The 19,369-nt window shown below is 39.8% G+C and overlaps 1 protein-coding gene across 2 annotated transcripts in view; it reads left to right on the top strand.

Moving 5' to 3' along the window:
* Positions 1-19,367, top strand: part of LOC126869345 (rho GTPase-activating protein 7) — a 349,000-nt gene extending 329,633 nt beyond the window's left edge. For both annotated transcript variants that reach the window (XM_050625732.1, XM_050625733.1), the window contains 6 exons: positions 15,114-16,824; positions 17,012-17,349; positions 17,566-17,717; positions 18,041-18,322; positions 18,457-18,636; positions 18,936-19,367. In XM_050625732.1, coding sequence (XP_050481689.1) covers positions 15,114-16,824; positions 17,012-17,349; positions 17,566-17,717; positions 18,041-18,322; positions 18,457-18,636; positions 18,936-19,050 — 2,778 coding nt within the window. In that variant the 3' untranslated portion in view covers positions 19,051-19,367. The remainder of the gene's footprint in view (positions 1-15,113; positions 16,825-17,011; positions 17,350-17,565; positions 17,718-18,040; positions 18,323-18,456; positions 18,637-18,935) is intronic.
* Positions 19,368-19,369: the final 2 nt, after the last annotated feature.

Genomic DNA, 19,369 nt, shown 5'->3' with positions numbered 1-19,369 from the left:
CTCACTGATCGACTGTCAAAGGTACAACGGATCTTCGTATATGATCCTTTACTTTTTAGGCAAGCTTTTGAAACGACAAGCTTGGTTGTTATGTAAATAGAATGTAATGAAAATATGTTTTTTTAAATCTATAATTCCAACACAGCAGTCGACCATATAGAGGTACAGTACGCTGAATATGTGCAAATTCACCAAGATTTAGGGAACAAAATTGTATTAATGTAATTACTAGCAGATTGATTAGTCAAATTGCACCGAAGTACGAGTAATTTAGTTCCTTACATTATTGTCATATTATGCTCGAATCTCTAAAATCTCAAGTCTATGACATATCCACCGATAAGATTCCAAACAAAACAGAGGCAGATCTTCGCAAACAGAGGCGTGTAATACGTTCAAGTTTTCGCGGCCACTTACCACTGAGCCTACCATATCTCTGCTTTATTTAGCTGCAGTACGGTTATCAGGGATGACGCTCTCTGTACGCAGTTGGGCATCCTTCGTACAGGCGGTCGAGCCGACGATGAAACTTGGCGTGCGAGAGCAGCAACAGAATATAGAACCGTGTGGTATCGTTAGCGTGCTCGCGGGCGAGCTAGCGTATTACCATAAATTTCCATCGGACCGTTCAGAAGCCAATTAGCGTAAGTCACACCGAGATGAAGACCGCGATACGTGGTTTTACTTAAATCAACCCGACCACGGGAGAGAACCGTTTGCTCGGCCACCGTTTTAATACCGTGCAATCGGTGCAGGCACCACGGGCATCAAGAATGCCGCTGGCACACTCAGATAAGCCAATGCGATATTTTCACGAAATTAAGTTAAACCTGTTATATCCTTTCGACCGTTTGACACGTACACGCAACAAGTCACACGATATTTCTCGGCGTCTTACCAATCTCACGCTGATCCAAACACCAACACCGACAGCAGTTTCAGTTGCCGATCTACGATTTCTGCTATGTGAACCTCGCATAAGCAAAACTGATCAACTTCGCTTTTTATTAATTTCTTAATTTCACTATATGAGTAGGTACACTATTCAATTTTCAAGAAACATATGATTTACTTCCATAAGTTCATTCATCGTAGGAGGATAAATACGCAGTGTAATAAATATTTTAATTTCTTTGAAACTCATTTCAAAGCTACATGTAATCCAAATCTAAGCGACTGTTTATGCATTTATGAAAAATCTAAATATATAACAATATATAGAATGAATGTAATATACGAAAATATCCAAAATATCTAAAGCAAAGTATATGGATTCTATGTAGGTTCTATATTTTTAATGATATATCCAAACATCCAAATTTGCACTAACGCCCGCAGCCTACTATTAACAAAGTGAATAGACACGATGGGAGTAAGTGAAAAATATTATATCTTTGTCACTTGTTCTCGATAGATCTGCCTTTGTGACGAGACTAGTTTTATATTTTTAGAACAAAATCACTACCTGTTCCGCGAAGATTATAATCCGGATCCTGGATTTATTGGAATTTAAGCGACCTGTATTGCATAGCTCTTCAGCTCCAAGCTGGAGACTAACAATGGAGTCGCGTTAAAATGTATAAGTACACGTTTAGAAGAACATTTAAAAGGAGCTGGCATCGTTGGCCCCGATAACCGATGTCGAATAAAGTTGTCGACTTATTGGCGATTCGCTAGGACGCAATCGATCGACGTTTTATCGAGCACAACGGCTGACCTCTACGGTTTATCGGTCCCGGTCTGATGTGATTTTCCGCAGGTGCTACCTCACTGTTAGACTATCGTTTTCGCTATCGCGATCCCCGTGTTGCGCGCTATGTACCGATAAGCGTGCTCGTTTCGTACGAGCGGGATTTTATCGAGTCGCGATCGTGGTGCTCGGTTAAGTAACTCGCCGCGACGATTTTCGCATTCGTTCCAGGTTGTCCTGCCGGCAGGTAACGTACGACGTCCGTTCGTTACATCTGCGCGACCTTCCAGTGAAGAGTGGTGTGGTACGTAAGCGTAATATGTGAGCACGAAGTAATATGTGAATGTAAAAGCACGTACTCACTAGCAAATGCGTTGGCAGACAGTGTCTGAATGATGTTTGCAACTTTTATAACTTCAATGGCTACTCTATAATTTTCATGCGAATATTGCTTGTAACTGACTGTAGATTTTTGTGCATTCAAAAATCCATAGAATGTATATAGTATATAAAATGTCAAAAGTATATTATTTGTTACGATATTCAGTAGGTGAGACAACTGTGTGCCTTGGTTCTACTTTTTTAATGCGTAAATGTAAATGTGTCTTCTGTGTGTAAATTTAATGTGCGAATATAGAGTAGTCGTCTTAGAGTGTAAGTGTCGTATGCAAGTATAGAGTAGTGTGTAAATGTCGTATGCAAGTGTAGAGGACCGCGTGTACGAAATCACCGATATTTCAAGGTTCGATAACGATCTCGATGGTATCTCGGTGGAATTCGAGGAACTGCAACGTGGTTTGAGCAATTTCACAGTGGAATTTTTCACGCTATGTTAATGGCGTGGCAGGTAGTCTTTTCAACGTGGTGGTCTGCGTTCATTAGAATGAAAAAAACAGGGAGTGTTAATTGCATTCTGCGTTGAAAAATTCCAAAGTTTACCTCGCGTCGGTTTGTTCGCGTTGCGCAATATTGGATGTTTAGAGAGGTTGTATGCACGTACTAGTACTTTGGAAACAAGGATAACAATCTTGATCTTTCTATCTCTTTCTTGACTGCACTCGAAAGTGAACGTCGAAGATCCTACGTTTCAATCAAACACGCAGAGGCATTACTTCGAAAACTGACATGTAAAATTCAAGATTGCTTAATAAAGGAAGGCCTATCTTGTTCCATCTGTTGTACGACAATTATTGGCTCGACGTTATGACTGATATTTTTAAAAACTGTCTTGTAAGATCGAAGGATCGCTCAATCGAGAATAACAAGTCAGACATTCTTTAAGCGAACAGTGTAATACTTTCCATTTATATAAATCAAAAGGAGGACCTTGGAAATTTCTTCATACGGAATAAGACATTACCTGTATTAGCCTTCTTCGTGTAATACTACGTAGCTGAAGATTTTACGTATTTAATTTCTTATTAGGTATACAAAAATAGAAGATTTATTCAAAAAATAGTTTCTGATATAATTTTCCAAATATTTATAAAATAGAGTAACAATTATAAACTGTAGACTTTCATTTGCATTTAAGATTACATTAGCAATTTTAATATAATAAAAATCGCAATTTAATAATAATCTAAAGAGAGAAAATATTTACCTAAAATTTAGCGACCTCTTAGGAAATTAAATAACAATCCATCAAGGTGTCACGAGCGTTAAAGCATTAATTCGCAAGAAACGATAGTTCATTACCCCGCAACCTATACTTCAAGAGCTATTACATAAACCTAAAATATCAGCCGGGAAAATCTCGCCTAGACCAGCTACCAGAGCCTCCATTCAAGCATTCCAGAATCAAACACGCCGCTATTCACAGCTCGCGCGATTAATTTCTAGCCGAACAAGGCGGCCCGAGAAAATTTCTCTCCAAAACGGCGCGAAAATTAAATAATGGTCGGTTGGAAGAGTCACGACGGAGTCTCGTTAATTCCCATTTACATTCAATCTGTTCGAGGTGAATTGGAAATGCTTGGAAAAAGGCGCAAACGGTTCAGCTTTCCCTGACGCGGATTCCGCGATGGGATAAGTGTCGCGGTCTCTCTTCCGTTTTGGCTATCCCGGCTCTGCTCTGCTGCGTGGTAAACAAGTGTCACGCATAGCCTCGGGCGGAACGACGGGCACCGCGAAATGATTTCACCGTGAGAGAGTTGTGAAAGAGCTCTCGAGGCCCGAGAAACATGTACGCCAGACAGCGTGGCGTCGCGTCGCCGGCCGAGCGCCTTGGCACAGCGACCACGTTTCCCGTGTATATAATACGTGTACCACGGCGGTGGAACCGGAACTCGACCCGCCATCATGCGCCAACAGGGATGGGGAACTCGAAACTCGACGTGCCCGATGAATTTTCAACTTCAAAGTCGCCTTGCCCAATTGAAGATCACAAGGGAAAAATTTGATAAATCACATTTTTCCAATTTTACAGGAAAGGATTTTTAAAATTCGGCACATTCTCTGTTACTCTTACATTAATAACATATCTTTATTCAGTTTGAATTAGATATATATTTCCGTACCAGTTAACCAGTAAGACATTGAAATAAAAGAATTAATAAAAATGAACTTATCATGATTTTTCCACATGTTCTTTAACATTGAGCCCTTGATTGAGAAATTTGTTCTTATATGACAAAGAAGGAAATAGTTGATTTACAAACCATGTGAAAACCATAGCAAATTTAAATGAATAGTTCGAGTAGTTCAATGTACTTTTTGAGAAATTTTGAGGACTTGGAATTTTATATTTTGATTTTTGATTTAAACGAGATACTTGCAAATACGGGAATTAATTTCGACGGAAAACATACAAATAGAGTCGATTCTCAGTATATTCTAGTTCGCTCGGCGAGTAAACAAGTTCTTTTTGGAAATTATGCCCCGTTTAATACTTGTCGATATTGATCCGATTATAATCAGGCCTGATCGAACATGTTTATTTATTTAGTTGTTTTATTCACTTTGCTAATAAACTGATTAATGAAAAATCAATATCGAATTTGTGAAAAATGCATCGGCAGACACAAATATCCGATATATGTAGAAATTCGAAACGTTTCATCGGGTAGGTATTTAGTTTTCATCGCGTGTCAGCGTTCTCATATTTGCCGCAAGCGTTCTTCTCAGCATTCTTGGTAAATGCAGACCGAAAACCCGCGCGTTATTTGCGGTGCAATTAATTCCGCAAAGATTTAAACTGAATCTTAATTGGAGCAAATCAAACAAGTTCTCTCGTTAAACTATACAGATACACGAGTATAACAAAACGCCCGCTAGCGAGAATAATAAAGGAAAGGGCAGTAATAAAATGTACGATACGTTCCGTGAACGGAAACATAACTAACTCCACCCACATCAAAAGGTGAGGTCGATCTGCAAGACGGATGAAATTCAAATAAGAAATTTAGTTCTAATTGAATTTAAGGGTATAATAAGATAAGGTTACTTGAGTTGTCTTAAAATTCAATCTTGAACTTTGTACATTGTAATACGAGTATGATAATGAAAAAATGAGAAAATATTTTAGACACAACAAGAAAAAATATAAGAAACGAAAATGATTCGAATAACTCTGTGGTAGTGTTACTTAAGCCAGCGAGGAGGTACTATAGAAGCACTAATAAAATAAACTTCCAAAAATAAAGTAATATATACGCGTTATTGGATAATGATAATTACGATTGGGAATATTAACATTGAACGAATTTATTTCCTTTTGATGGGTAGAACATATCATATCATCGTAGAAATCTATGGCCATCGAGATGTAAATGTATACCAAATATTTCATTGTTTACCACGTCACTAATGAAGAGGTAAGCAGTTTGTTTTATAACAGAATTTAACGAATCACAAAACAAATTACTTGCTTGTCTCAAATAACCCGCTTGACTCAAGTAACTCTATTTTATTCTGTTCAAAAGACAAAACACATACGTATTCCTTTAATTCGTGGCTGTGTTATCGGTTGGTTTAACACAGAGTGCTAGTTGCATGTCGACGATACCAGAGGCTCCTCTCTATTTTCGTTAATAAAACAGCCCAGCGCTGTAGCGGCGTTGGAATTTTGTATTAGCGGATAACCGTCTAAATTAGCAAACTCATTCGCTGATATCAGGGAAAATTTGCATCCCGATAGTCTAACACGTTTCACACGGACACTGTTGCTTGCTTGGAAGTTGCTTCTTCGCTTATGGTTGAGAGGACGATTAACGTAAAAGCGTCTGCTATTTACGAGGAGCGAACTAACCGCCACGGGGACAGATGGAAATCGACGTCGAGTAAAATAGGAGCGAAGGAGAGAAAGGATCGACAATCGGGCCCGATCTGTCGATCAAGCTCGAGATCTAGATCTAGTAAATGAGGATTTAGTTCTTGCGAAGGCGGTCTAAGATCGGACGCCAGTTCATTAACGTGCAACGATGGCTCTTGAATGAATGGCTAGCTCTCGCGAGGTTGATTAAAGCTTTGAGGGTGAAATCGTACGATAAAGCGGTTTTCCGTTTTCAGTGCTATAGGATATTCAGCTTTTACTCCTATTCATTGCGAATATATAAACAATAAATTTGTGCTCGTCAAAAGTTATTCGACAATTATGTTTTAGTTTTGATAATTTTATTTCGAATTCATTGTAAATTGTATCTTTGTCCTCTTAATGATTTTGATATAATCAATTTGTATTCTTACTTCTTTGTATTACCTCTTCCAATGAGGATTTTATCGATATTTAATTTATATGATATTCGATTTAATTGTTTTAAATTAAATATTTAAGGGTATCTCTTTTAAATTGTTTCGAACCTGATAGTCGAGTCGTAAATCTGTAATAGTTCAACAGAAATTAGGAATTACGTGTTAACTCGACGATCGATTTGCATTTTCAATGAATTACCATAATACTTCGAAGAAGATTCGAATATTCGATCACGACGATCGATTAAAGCTTCTTATGTGCAGTTAATCGACCAGCCAAAAGCTGATGTTCTGTTTGTAACATAGCATGTTACAAACTTGATTATTTCTTTTTTAGAAACTCACTTTTTATTCATATTTTAATATTTATTTTTGTAAAATGATTCAGGGAAAAGTTTGAAGATTTTAAGAACGCGCGGGACTTGTTAAAGCATGTGAAAATATGCCACGAACATGGAATTTTTTTAAATTTGCGGAAACTAATTAATAGCGATAGCGTAGAATTTTTTTAATTGCGGAAGTTAATTAATAGCAATAGCACGAAACCTTTTTAATCGCGGAAGCTATATTAATAGCTATAGATTTAGTCTTCTATAAATATATTTTCATATATTTAAAGTGTCTTTTTTTAAATTTCTATCTTAGTTCTCAGTTTATCCTGTACTTTTTTTACTCGAAACGCGAACGTAGGCGAAGCTTGTCAGATTCTTTGGCCGAGAGTGGAAACATCGCGTCAGGCAGTTTGTATAATGAATGATATCCTTCACGTGGAATGGAATTCACATCTCGTAAAAGTATTCTCGGATTGACGCAACTGCTTGTTGTGCGAGAATGGTACCGGATGTGCGAGAAGTAGGCGAGGACAACTATACCGTGGCGGCAATTAATGGCATCAGATTAAGTGGTTTTCAAAGTTGCTTTTATACTATGCCAAGATTTCCGCTTTGAACCCCTTTTCTCTTGCCAATTTTTTACCGCACTCAGTTGATTGAAGTTCTTCATTTTATTTTTAACGTACCAACGTAATCTACTTAAATTAGCCAAAGCCAATTAATACGAATTCATTACAGTATCTACTTCATCCTAAAATATTTTACAAAATTATCCCACACTTAAATACTTCTTGGCTTATCTCCAAAATCTACTCAACCAACTCTTTTAAACTTCAATAGAAACACTCTTACGGAAACATACTTTGCAGAGCATACATAGAGATCGACAACATCTATCTAAAACCGAGCATTATCGAAGAATCTCCCACGACGAATAAGCCAAGAATGTAAAAACTTTTCAAAGTTGACGCCGGTGGATTGGGAAATGACAGGAAATCTAGTATCGTAATCGACTATACGTAAGCTAGCGTCAACGTCAAAAGACACGTGTATGTGTCGAAACGTCGCGCGAAGAATCTATCCATTCATCGTTGACCTTGTTAGAAAATGGAGCGGAAATGGTTATTGGTAACGATATGTCGGTGAGAAATAACGAAAAGCTCGGTCAGCTAGGGACAAATCCGTGGGCAAAAAGAGGTCGTCGTCGAGGCTGGAAATCCAGGGAACCAGATCTGGTTCGTGAGGTGGTTAATTGCCACGACTCGAGACGATCGTCTTTGTCGTTCGTCCCGTGAATCGACACGAAGCTGACGGAAAAAGGGAAAAGAAAGCTTCGCGAACCGTACGATTCCCGGAGGCTCGTTACTGAATCACGATTGTCAATGAAGAAATCCGCGGTCTGGCGAGCGGAGAGCAACCGCGATGGAAATCCATGGAATGTCGTTCTCCTCTATTTCTTTGGCTGGTCGAGAGATCGAGGTATCCCCCTCGTACAAACGATACCATACTTTCGAACTGGGAGGATTTCAACTGGGCAGAATCGATGAGGCTCGTGAGAAGCGTACGCCGTTTTTGTTCTCACAATTCGTTCGGCTCGCTCTTGTTTCTACCGAGGAGACACTGTGCGAATTCACCAACTCGCTTGTCCTCCTCCTTCCATCCTACCGGATGATACATCGTTCTGGACGTCATGATTTAAAATGCTGATACTCCTTTCAACCCCTACCTGTCCCAAACGTTCTTTCTTCGATTCGACTGTAAGCGGCCCATTCGATTGCGGAAAAGATTTCATTAAGTATTTTGTTTGGTACTGAACGTGTATGGTGGAGCCGAAAAGGGGTTCGTGATGTATTTTTCAATGGACGGTTTAAAATTCATTGGTAAAATACTTTGAAATGCGCTTCCTTTATTTTATGTGAAGTTCTATAAATCGTTTTGAAGAATGATTATCATAAAAACAATTGACTCATTTGTATTTCATGTAGAGTATATGCTGTATTGTATTTTAGGAAGATATAAACTGGGCTTAATTTTTAGTGTGTTGTATTTTCTTTACAAGATCTTTAGAAAAAGCATATTTCTGTTAATGATAGTGGGCGAAGACAAACATTTTGTTTCTATAAGGGTTAATATGTCGGACATATACATTTTTATCGATATTCAAGATAAATTTATTTAATGTTCGCGATAAAAAAGAGATAGCGTAACGTAAAGAATCCATTCAACAACGTCATTAAAGAACTCCAGGGTCTCTCCAGATTGAATAACACCATTGAGGAATATTTTCAAACTACAACCAACTTTCCATCTACAGCAACTCCTCCGTAACTAACTTATTCATCTCTCAAATCATTTATTCCCGCAGTCACATCACATCAGATATTACATTATCTCGTTCCTCGTGTCAGAATCCTACTTTGACTACGTACTCTCAAGTGACACAAGCGCGCGGCCTTTTAAAGACCCAACATATCAGACCGCGGATAAAAGAATTTTTAATGAAGACCAACATTCGCACGCGATATTTTTCGCTGTTGAAACTCAGCCTCTTTCTATCTTCTACTTTAACTTAACCTCTTTCTGGTTGGCCCGTAACGAGAATGCAGCAACTGACATATACTCGAGTTAGAAACTAAGGAAAACGAGAAGAAGGTAGGAGACATTCGTACAAGATCGTATAACAGGGTAAAGCCGTGTATACAATTATGACGGGGCACCATGGGCCAAAATGGAAAGAACAAGTGATTTTGTTTTATTACTAATGTGGGTACTATATTTCAACTTTTAAATTCTATTTTAGTTACTTTCATTTAGTTACGTTCATTATGAAGGCATTTAATAAACATAATTTTAATTACACAATCTTTTGTATAAATTGAAAAGTTATAGACTTAAAGCATTAGCGTCATTACGATCCTTCAGTTTATAATAAAAAATATTTCAAAAATGTTAATGGTGTGTAACGTAAAGTTGAAACGAGGAATTGTATACATCTATAACTACTTTTTCTTTTTTTTTTTTCGTAAACCTAAGATACCTCTCAACATTAAAGCAACGTAATTGGATCGAAAATGATTGGAAGAACGTAGCAGGGTTAAGTATATGATTTTGTACGGGTTTCTCATACGCGTTCTCCAGCGACCAGAAATATATTATCGATTTAGAGGAAGCAATCCATTGGTCTGGCGGACCAATTACAGGGGACGACGAGATCGGGAGCGAGGCAACGTTTAATTGATACTTAACGCGAGAGGGCTACGACTAATGTGCCAAGGGTCCTTTTAACAAGCGAGAACGGCGATCTGGGTCATTGTACCGTCATCGTATTCTAAATTCGGAGTGCAATGAACGTTGTGCGACTTTTATTCGTTCGAGTTGCCAGCTTGGTAATTTAGGAAGCACGCGAAGTATGCATAGTACGAATTTTAATCGGATGAGTACGTTGAACGATTGTTTACGGCTTCTACAAGTTTAATTGTCTTCATATCCTGTGGCAAAGTTTATACTGTTTATGAAGGAACTTTAACTGTTAGAGATTTGACGTGGAGATTAGATGTAAGTTGCTCCGATATTACGGTAGATTGGACGTGTGCTTGGTTTAATCCCATATATACTTTTTGGATTATCAGAGTTGGAATTTGAGTTATAAGAATACAGAATCATCACAGAATCTTTACGAATTATGTCACGTAACTGATCTTCAAATATCGATCCTCAGAGCAAGCAATTTTATCGTAAATTGAAAAATCACAGTTGGCGCGTAAATCGAATCTGAAGACTTCGATCGACTCTAAAAATAATAAGAACGTGCGTCCTATTGGAGAAGGGGAGAGGGAAATTTTATTCTCTCTAGATAGTAGACACACGTAACCGGCAGTTAAAAAAGAAGGATAAACTAACATTCGCGCAGAATAAATAGTAGAAGCCCATAAAACTCGCACGAAACACTGTTCGTTTTACGAGTCCATTCCCGAGCCATTGTCACGCATAAAACACCAGGGTTTGTTCAACCTGCCTAGACGGAAGTGACGTCGTAGCAACGTGGGGCGACACGGCTCGTTGGTCAGCACGAACCCGCGCGGAAATAACTCACGTACGAGAATCGTCACGTCGTGTGGTAACACGCCGGAACGGAAATGCAGATATGTAAGAGAAGTATAAGTGGCGGATCGCTGATAATCGTACGCGAAACGCGGCTTCCCCGTCTCCTCCGACTCGACTTGCCCGCTTCTCCTTGAGGATAAGGTTCCCTTCGTTCGGACCAGTTGGACAACGGGGTGTACCTCGAGACACATTCTTCTGCGTCTCACAAGAATTACTGCTCGTCAACCGTCGCTTCTCGATAATTTCGTTCAAGAAATATATACGGTCAAAAAGTATGCGTTTAAGACGTTAAGGATTTAGGGTGCGTCGTAAAAAGAGTGTAGAATATAAAATCAATTATTCGAGCTATTTAGATATAGATATAAATAGAGGAATCAAGTTTTTTGTAATGAAGTATAAAATTGTGTATTTGTAAATGAATTAGTTACGTCTCGTGGGAATATATTGGATATGAATAAAGAAATAGATTTAGAAATATGTGCTTGAATAATATATTAGGTGTATATTGATGATAAAGAATAACATGGGACATAATGATCATATTTGCATAAATAACATGAAACCAACCAACCGCCTTACTCAGGGATTGCCAGTACGTCAATTGAAAAAAATTAAGATAGGAATATCTAATATCAACAAAAAATCATAGAAAGGCATGGAACATAATTTACAAGACTGTAATATGTAAATTATGTGAATCAACGGATGTGTATTTTTCAACATTCCCACCTTGTTCCATATTGTCTTACATATACTGCATTTTTCATTTAATATTACAATTCAACTACGTTATGTCTTATGGGCGAGTAAATGAAATTCATTAGCTACCCCTATAAGGAGAAAGAAAATTACATTTTACACCAACAGCACTGAATTTAGAACCTACGTTTACTCAACATTCTTCATTTCCCTTGATGAGTACTATATACTAGAAGCCCTTAAATTCTTTGATTCTATTTTTACAATACGCTGTCCCTATACACGCTAGTAAAATATACATAATGTAGTGGAATGTTGATTATATTCGGATATAGCATAGCATGAAAAAAGAAACACTGTGTTAAAAACAGTACTATCTTAAGCCAGTTTGTAATTCATAGGAATCTTTCTATAAATAAATCCTATTTTTTTTTTTTTTTTGATTAATTTAAGAAGTGTGTATTTAGGATATAATATACAATCTTGTAAGTGTCAAGGTTGTCGTTCGTAACGAAATTCTAATGGACTTTTAGTATCACCTAAATTTTTCTTCTAATGCAGCGACAGGAAATTATAGCTTCTGTTAGAATGAGTGATCGAATGGTGAATGTCTGGAGAGACATCTAAGATTCGAAAAATCTATTCCGGTCGGGAGTCCGTTTATTCTTAACGGATATCCCATTTCTGCAATGCCGGGTATTTTTAACCATGGCCCACATTCGAGCACGTTGATTATTTTCTCGTATAATCAAATGGCCCTGTTGTCTGACTTCGTAACGTTCATCGATGAAGAATAAAAAAAAGAAGACGAGGAGGAGGAAAAAAAGAAGAAGGAAAGAGGGAACACTTTGCATGTCATTTTACGCGTTTCCCTTTCCTCGAATGCTCTGGTAATTTCGTTTAACGATCTCACTGCTCGGCATGGCGTTTACGATTAAAATTTATCACCGTAATAACGTTACACCCCGAGGAAAAAGAACAGATTGTACAGCGTTAAGCTGCTAACGTAAATATCCATAAATACTCTTCGTCTATTCCTTGCATCACCGCAATCATTAAGGTTCAATCCTTTTAAAACGCGATAAGCTTTCTACGGAGTAATTTGGTCTCTCATAAGCGACATTCACGAATCTGTCGTTTATTTTCCCACTGTCGTACATTTATGCTTCGATTCAGCTTTCATTTGCAAGTATCAAAGTATAAACATTATAAAATTCATTATACACAGGAGAAGTCTTTCTTAATGTTCAATACGCGTATACAGTAATTTTACAGCAATATGCATTACATGAAAAGTTTTATTCTGAAAAGTTATTCTCCACCAGAATTTCTAGTTTCTACTTCACTATTGCAAATTCTTGATTTACTACTGTTTGAATATAACCACCTATACCAAACCCAACGTAATTCTGAAAAGAAAACTAGCTTTTGAGCCGATAATTTCCTACATTCAGAAATTATATTACTCTCTACTCGTCAAATACTTTAAAAAAATACACCTAAAGATCTGTGAAGAACATTTGGTGTCCTAAAATAAAATGCAATGCAGCTGTGTATTAATCATCACATTCTCTCTAACACTCAAGATCCTCCCACTCATTCATAACGATTTCATGAAAGCTAGGGAAACGGTACATCCGTGACAGCGATTAGACACATTTGAGGCCAAGTTTTCGTCGGCAAGAGAATTCGTCGGCGTGCGCCAACGTAGAGGCATAGCTTCCATTATGTCCTCATGCATCGCCATGAAATAGAATGGAAAAAAAATTGCGGTACTAGATGGTTAGGTCGTGATGCTCGCTTCCTGGACAGCGAGCGGCGCAAAGAGGAGTTTAGCTGTACGCCACGATGCCACCGATGGAAACCGTGCGAAGCGACACGAGGTGAAACTTGGTCCATTGTCATGTGGCGAAGATCACGTAAGGTCACACACTCTCCCGACTGACTCTCGCAGCCCTGCCGATGCCCTACGTGGAAACAACAAAGGCGTCAAGTTTCGTAACGAGCAACAGAGCGTCGGCTTTATTGTTAGAAAACGGACTGGCTTTGCCTACGGTCGTCAGAAGGAACAGCGTTTCAGTTTAGTCATCTGTGGCCCCGATCCGGCTCTTCCAGACGTCGAATCCCACGTTAGTCTCTCGGCTCGTTTGTCCGCTTGATAATAAAGCGTGAAATGGTAATTCAGAGTTGCATTGTGGGAAAGTAGAGGAACATCGGATTGAGGCGAGGTTTGATGAAGAACTTACAAAGTTTGAGATGATTTTGTAGTTATAAGATAGAATCGATAGTTTGTCGGGCTAAAATGGATAGTTTCTCAAATTCGACAGAACATGAAGTTGGCAATTAACCAAATGGAAAAATCGAGTTGATTTTGCAATAGTAAGTTGACCAGTATCAGTTCCGTAAAATACAAAATCAAGAAATAGTCGAATAGAGAAATTGCGACGTTTGTGTATTCTGTAATCGTATGGTGATAATTTGCTGGGTCCAATAATTTAATTAGCAGAAATTATAATTGTGACACAATACTGTTAAAGGTGTCTGTGCTCAGATGAAGTTTTACTCGAGAGCTGCGTACATTTGCAAACACATACATTACGTAACTCTCCTTTCTCTTCTTCTCTTCTTTGCGTTTCTTCTATAGTATATCGAATACAACAATTATAGTAAAAAAAAAGAAGTTAATATAATTAGCTGCTGAACAAACAAGGAAGGCAAAATGCGATTGATGCCTTATTAAGTTCGTTATTATATACAACCGATGTGAAATATCAATTATGTAAGTCAGAAATTCAAGATTTCAAGAGTATTCAAACCAAAGTAATACTACGTTAAAACAGAAAGCGTGTAAAATGCATGGAAATGATTCGTTCTTTAAAAAACTATATTTTCATAGCAGAGCTGGTGTAACATAAAGGCGTGGTTTTTTTCTTCTCACGCTTGCCGGAAGAATCATTCATCTTCCACAACTTACGTACGGTGTCACAGCCGATTGCGAGAGACCATAGGTAAAAGCAATGGGGCTTGAAACACTTTCTACAATTAATTACACGACACGATAGCGTCCTCGACGGTGGTCCTTAATTTGTCGCTACATCAAACGCAAATTGATTATCAACCAGTGCCACTGGTGGCTGCTAAACATTCGCTACGAGTCGTTAATCTTGCACGAAACGTTTCTCCACACTCTCCAATGGTCGACCGGAGTGTATCATGAGTCACGTCTCCTCTGAATCACGTCATTAGCTCGTTGTAATCTTCCACGAGCCCCACTACCGTAATAGTATAAAAAAGATCAAGTTTCGAGGTAACCACATATTGCCGCGTGTAATCCAAAATTTATTGATATAGACGTAGATCTTGGCGTTCTTTTAATAAATCCCAAAACGAATCGTTGCATCGTACGTTATTGACGTCAAAACCTGTCAGGCATGGTCGAAGATGGAAGAAGATAGAATTCTTGCTTATGACTGTTACTTATGCAAATGAGACGCGCGATTAAGGCCGCGTTTCGTAACTTTCCTTTTAATTAAGGGCACCGTTGAAATTCGCTCTCGCTTAATTTTCGCACGCTCAATACGTTTACACCGTTGCAGGGTGGCGGCGATGATTCGGACGAAGATACACAGTGCGCCCTCAGCGAGAATTGGACGTTCGAGAAGAAAACCAGACGCTGGTCCCGCGTGTGCGACGTGACGCAAACCAACGTCGAGAGGTTACAGGCGATTGCTGGGCAGAACTTGCAATCCGAGGAGGACTCGTTGGAGGATCGACTGGAAGCCGAGGAAGCCGAGGATACGATGCTGGACACTCTCAGATACAGTAGCTTACCACCTGGTACGCTTCCCGATGAGATCGGCCCGAGATTTCGAAGAACCGGCTCCGAGAGACTGAGGGATGGAGCTAAAGCTTTCCTTAGGCGGGTCGAGTCGTTGAAATCCCGACGGCGAAAGCACCAGAACCGCGACGGCATCGTCATCAGTGGCCCGCAAATTCTAGACGTGATGTCGATGCAGCAAAAGATGAAAGAGTTGAATTGCGTGGACGTATCACCTACGGGACCCGCGCCGGTGTCTTTCAACGATCTTTTACCAGGTTCGCCGCTTCACGTGCCTGGATCACCCGTCACGTTACCAGCTTCTCCTTATCACCTTCCACCGTCGCCTCTGACCAACGCGCCTAGTCCGTTCGGCGACGATTCGTCGAGTTATTGCTCGGACGGGTCACAAGGAGGTGGCCCGACGCCTACGCCGACACGCACGAAGATGAATCGAGCGAGAAGGTTCTTGCATCGTGGCCGAGAGGATCAAGGCGCGCTCAGCGACTCCGAGTGTCAACCTACCAGTTGGCGACACAGGTATTTCAGAGACGCGAACAGCAATCATGCTAAAGTGTTAGAGTACGTGACTGCCCATCCCCAAAGTCCCAAGGATTCGCCGACCAAAACTCCCATAAATAGTCGCGGAGGAAGCCTGAATCTTGGGAAGGAGTCGCAAAGGTACAGGGACAAGTTGTCGGGACAAAGTCAGGAAAGGTACAAGGAAGACAAGGTGGCCGCGTTGAAGAGGGAAGACAAGATGCACAAGAGCTTCAGACATCGCGACGATCCGTACAGAGAGGGTAAACTCTTGTCCAAGGAAGTGACGGTTTACAGAGAAAAGTCGAGGTCCAGGAGTTCCGAACTCGCTGGAAGTCAAGAGAGCAGTTCAACAGTAGCCAGTCGTGATTCGGATCAGGAAGAGGATTCTCCAAGGCACAAGGGTACCGTTGTTAGGTGGCACAGTTTTCAAAGGGGATCACTGTATCCTGAACCGCTGGATCCTCTGTGTTCACGAGCTATGGCCTCGATGTCCTGCGGGCAACTCTTGGTACTGAGGAAATTGGCTCTGTTAAAACTGACCGCTTGCATGGAACGATACTGTCCAACTCATCGTACGGGTTGGAACTGGGAATTGCCAAAGTTCATCAGGAAGATAAAGACCCCTGATTACAAGGATAAAACAGTCTTCGGGGTACCGTTGTTGTTATCTCTGCAGCGAACCGGCCAGGCTTTACCAAAGTGTATTCAAATTGCGTTGAGGTGGTTGAGAGCGAACGCCCTCGACCAAGTTGGAATTTTTAGGAAGAGCGGTGTCAAATCGAGGATACAGAAATTGAAAATGATGACCGAGACTCTCGGGGATAACATTAATTTTGATGGTCAGCAGGCCTTTGATGTGGCTGATCTCGTTAAGCAGTATTTCAGGGAGTTGCCGGAAGCGCTATTAACCAACAAGTTATCCGAGACCTTCATCGCCATCTTCCAACGTGAGTATATATGTACATCTATATATCAGTATCCATATCGATGACAGAATGAGACCAATACAGAATCTTTAACGCTCTTGATATCCATACATCTTTAATCTCGTAAGCCTTCTGAACTAATGACTTATTAGTAAACTAAATTAAAACCGACAACAAAGGTAATTACAGATATCCATAATTGTTATAGATGTACCTGTTGATCTGCGACCGGACGCAGTGCAATGCGTCCTGCTGCTTCTGCCAGACGAGCATCGGGAGGCGTTGGAGACTCTGCTCGATTTCTTGAACCACGTAGCGAGCAACGCTCCCTACAACCAAATGACAGCCTCGAACCTGGCCGTGTGCCTGGCACCGAGCCTGTTCCACTTCAACCACAGTAACACGAACGTGACCAACAGGTCGAGCAGCGTATCGCCACGTAGGAGAAAGACCGTGGGCATTCCCGATCAGAGGGAACTGTCGGAAAACAAAGCCGCTCACGACTGTCTTCTGTATCTGGTCAAGATGCATCGTGAATTATTCATGGTGAGTGGCTCGATGCCGAACGTCCAGGTCGTTCGAGAGGAGCGTCATCCGTCGTCGTCTCGAAACGGCGATTGTGATCGCGCTCGAATCTGAGATATATATACATATATATTTATACATATGTATATGTGTGTATTATTCGGATATGTTCTCACGAATCATGAAGGGAAATACGAGTTAATCTCATCCCCTTTTCTCTGTTTCTTGTTGCATCAGGTCTCCTCGGATATGTTGACGCAGTGTCATTTCAATTACATGGAGGAAAGCGTACCGGTCGCCTTGGAGGAGCTGGGATCCGAACTTAAGCAGGATTGGAGAGGATATCTTTACGCTTGCACTACGGCCTTGTTGAAGGAGGCGCGTGAGAAGTACGTACATTTGAAGTTTGTCTTCCCTTTTGTCGTAATTTTGTTTATGATTAATATAATGATGGATCTTCTTTAAAAAAAGTTATGCTTTCATTTACACTTTTTGGCATTTGGATGATTTCTCGTAAAGTCTTGTTTCTTTCATCGCGTTATATATTTTTTCGTATACCATTCATTTTAGACTTTTTGATACAAGTTCTGGTGAATACAGATATTTGATACAAATTCTTCTATAATTTTCATCCAATTTCAGCGAAAATTATTCATTTAGAAAAAATATTATATACATGTAGCTAGCCATATAATGTATACTTCTTTTACAGAAGTCGAGGATGGGTCACCGTGCACAATCCAGCTGATAGCACAGTGGAAATGGCATACAAGAAGGTCGGAGATGGACATCCGCTCCGATTGTGGCGAGTGTCAACCGAGGTGGAAGCACCACCGAACGAGCTTCTCCATCGTGTTCTGAGAGAAAGGCATATCTGGGATCCTCAGCTTTTAAAGTACAGACTGGTCAATAAACTGGACACCAACGTGGAGGTCTTTCAATACGCCACTGGGAACATGAGTCCTCTTCCTGCTAGGGATTATTGTGTGCTAAGGTGTGTATTCGTGTTTGAGAGGCACGATATTCAATTGCATCGAGAAACCGAACGTGACAAATAGCAAGACTGATTTATAAGAGGTGTAAAATGTGAGGGTCGAGTTGTAAATTATGTAATGTTGCATTGTACAGATCCTGGCGTAACGATCTCCCTAAAGGAGCCTGCGTCATCGTAGAAACATCCGTAGAACATCCGGATGCTCCTGTTATGCCTGGTGGAACACGTGGTATTGTTTTAGCCTCGCGCTATCTTATCGAACCTTGTGGTAGCGGTAAATCACGGATTATGCATCTCTCCAGAGTGGATACAAAGTACGTATTCTTTGGATTTAGGGAATCGATAATCTTTTTATATGCACTGTAAAAAAATTTCAAATCCCTAAAAATATGAAAAATTATGAATTGGCGATTCAATATTTTGATTGATGAATCAATATCCTTGTAGATTAATAGTTTTAAATACTTTAAATCGCGTTAATCCCAACCTTAACCATTAAATTTAAATAAAAGATATTGATTTTCTGTTCATATTAACCTTTTTACAATTTTTATATTCATACATTATTTTAAATCATAATCCTTAATACTATTGTGCTTAATTTTAATTACAGAGGACGCACTCCAGAATGGTACAACAAAAGCTACGGCCACCTCGCTGCCCTTCATCTCAGTAAAATTCGCAGCTCCTTCAAGCATACAACAGATGGTCCTGAGAGTAAAGTCTGAGAGGAAGCAACCGTGCAACGAAGATCGTTGCACGGTCCTTTCTCTACTTTACAGGATCAGGATGATCAGCATGAAGAACACAGGATCCTGAAGGATGTGCTACAGGTTCAGCCTACCATTGACGAGGAATAAAGAAGAATTCAAATCGCGCCCACTTCATCGGTACCATGACCAAGAAGTTAAGAGATCTTGGAAGATGTAATGGGACAACTCGCTGTCAAAGATATGAATCCCGTCGTGCGTTTCTCGAGTTGATTAATGAGATGATATTTATAATTGAAAATAGGGGAAACAAAAAAAAAAAAAAGAAAAAGAAATG

The sequence above is a fragment of the Bombus huntii genome, chromosome 9 (assembly GCF_024542735.1).
Source record: "Bombus huntii isolate Logan2020A chromosome 9, iyBomHunt1.1, whole genome shotgun sequence".
Lineage (NCBI taxonomy): Eukaryota > Metazoa > Arthropoda > Insecta > Hymenoptera > Apidae > Bombus > Bombus huntii.
The sequence above is the reverse complement of the archived record's forward strand: the minus strand, read 5'-3'. Positions and strand labels throughout refer to the sequence as shown.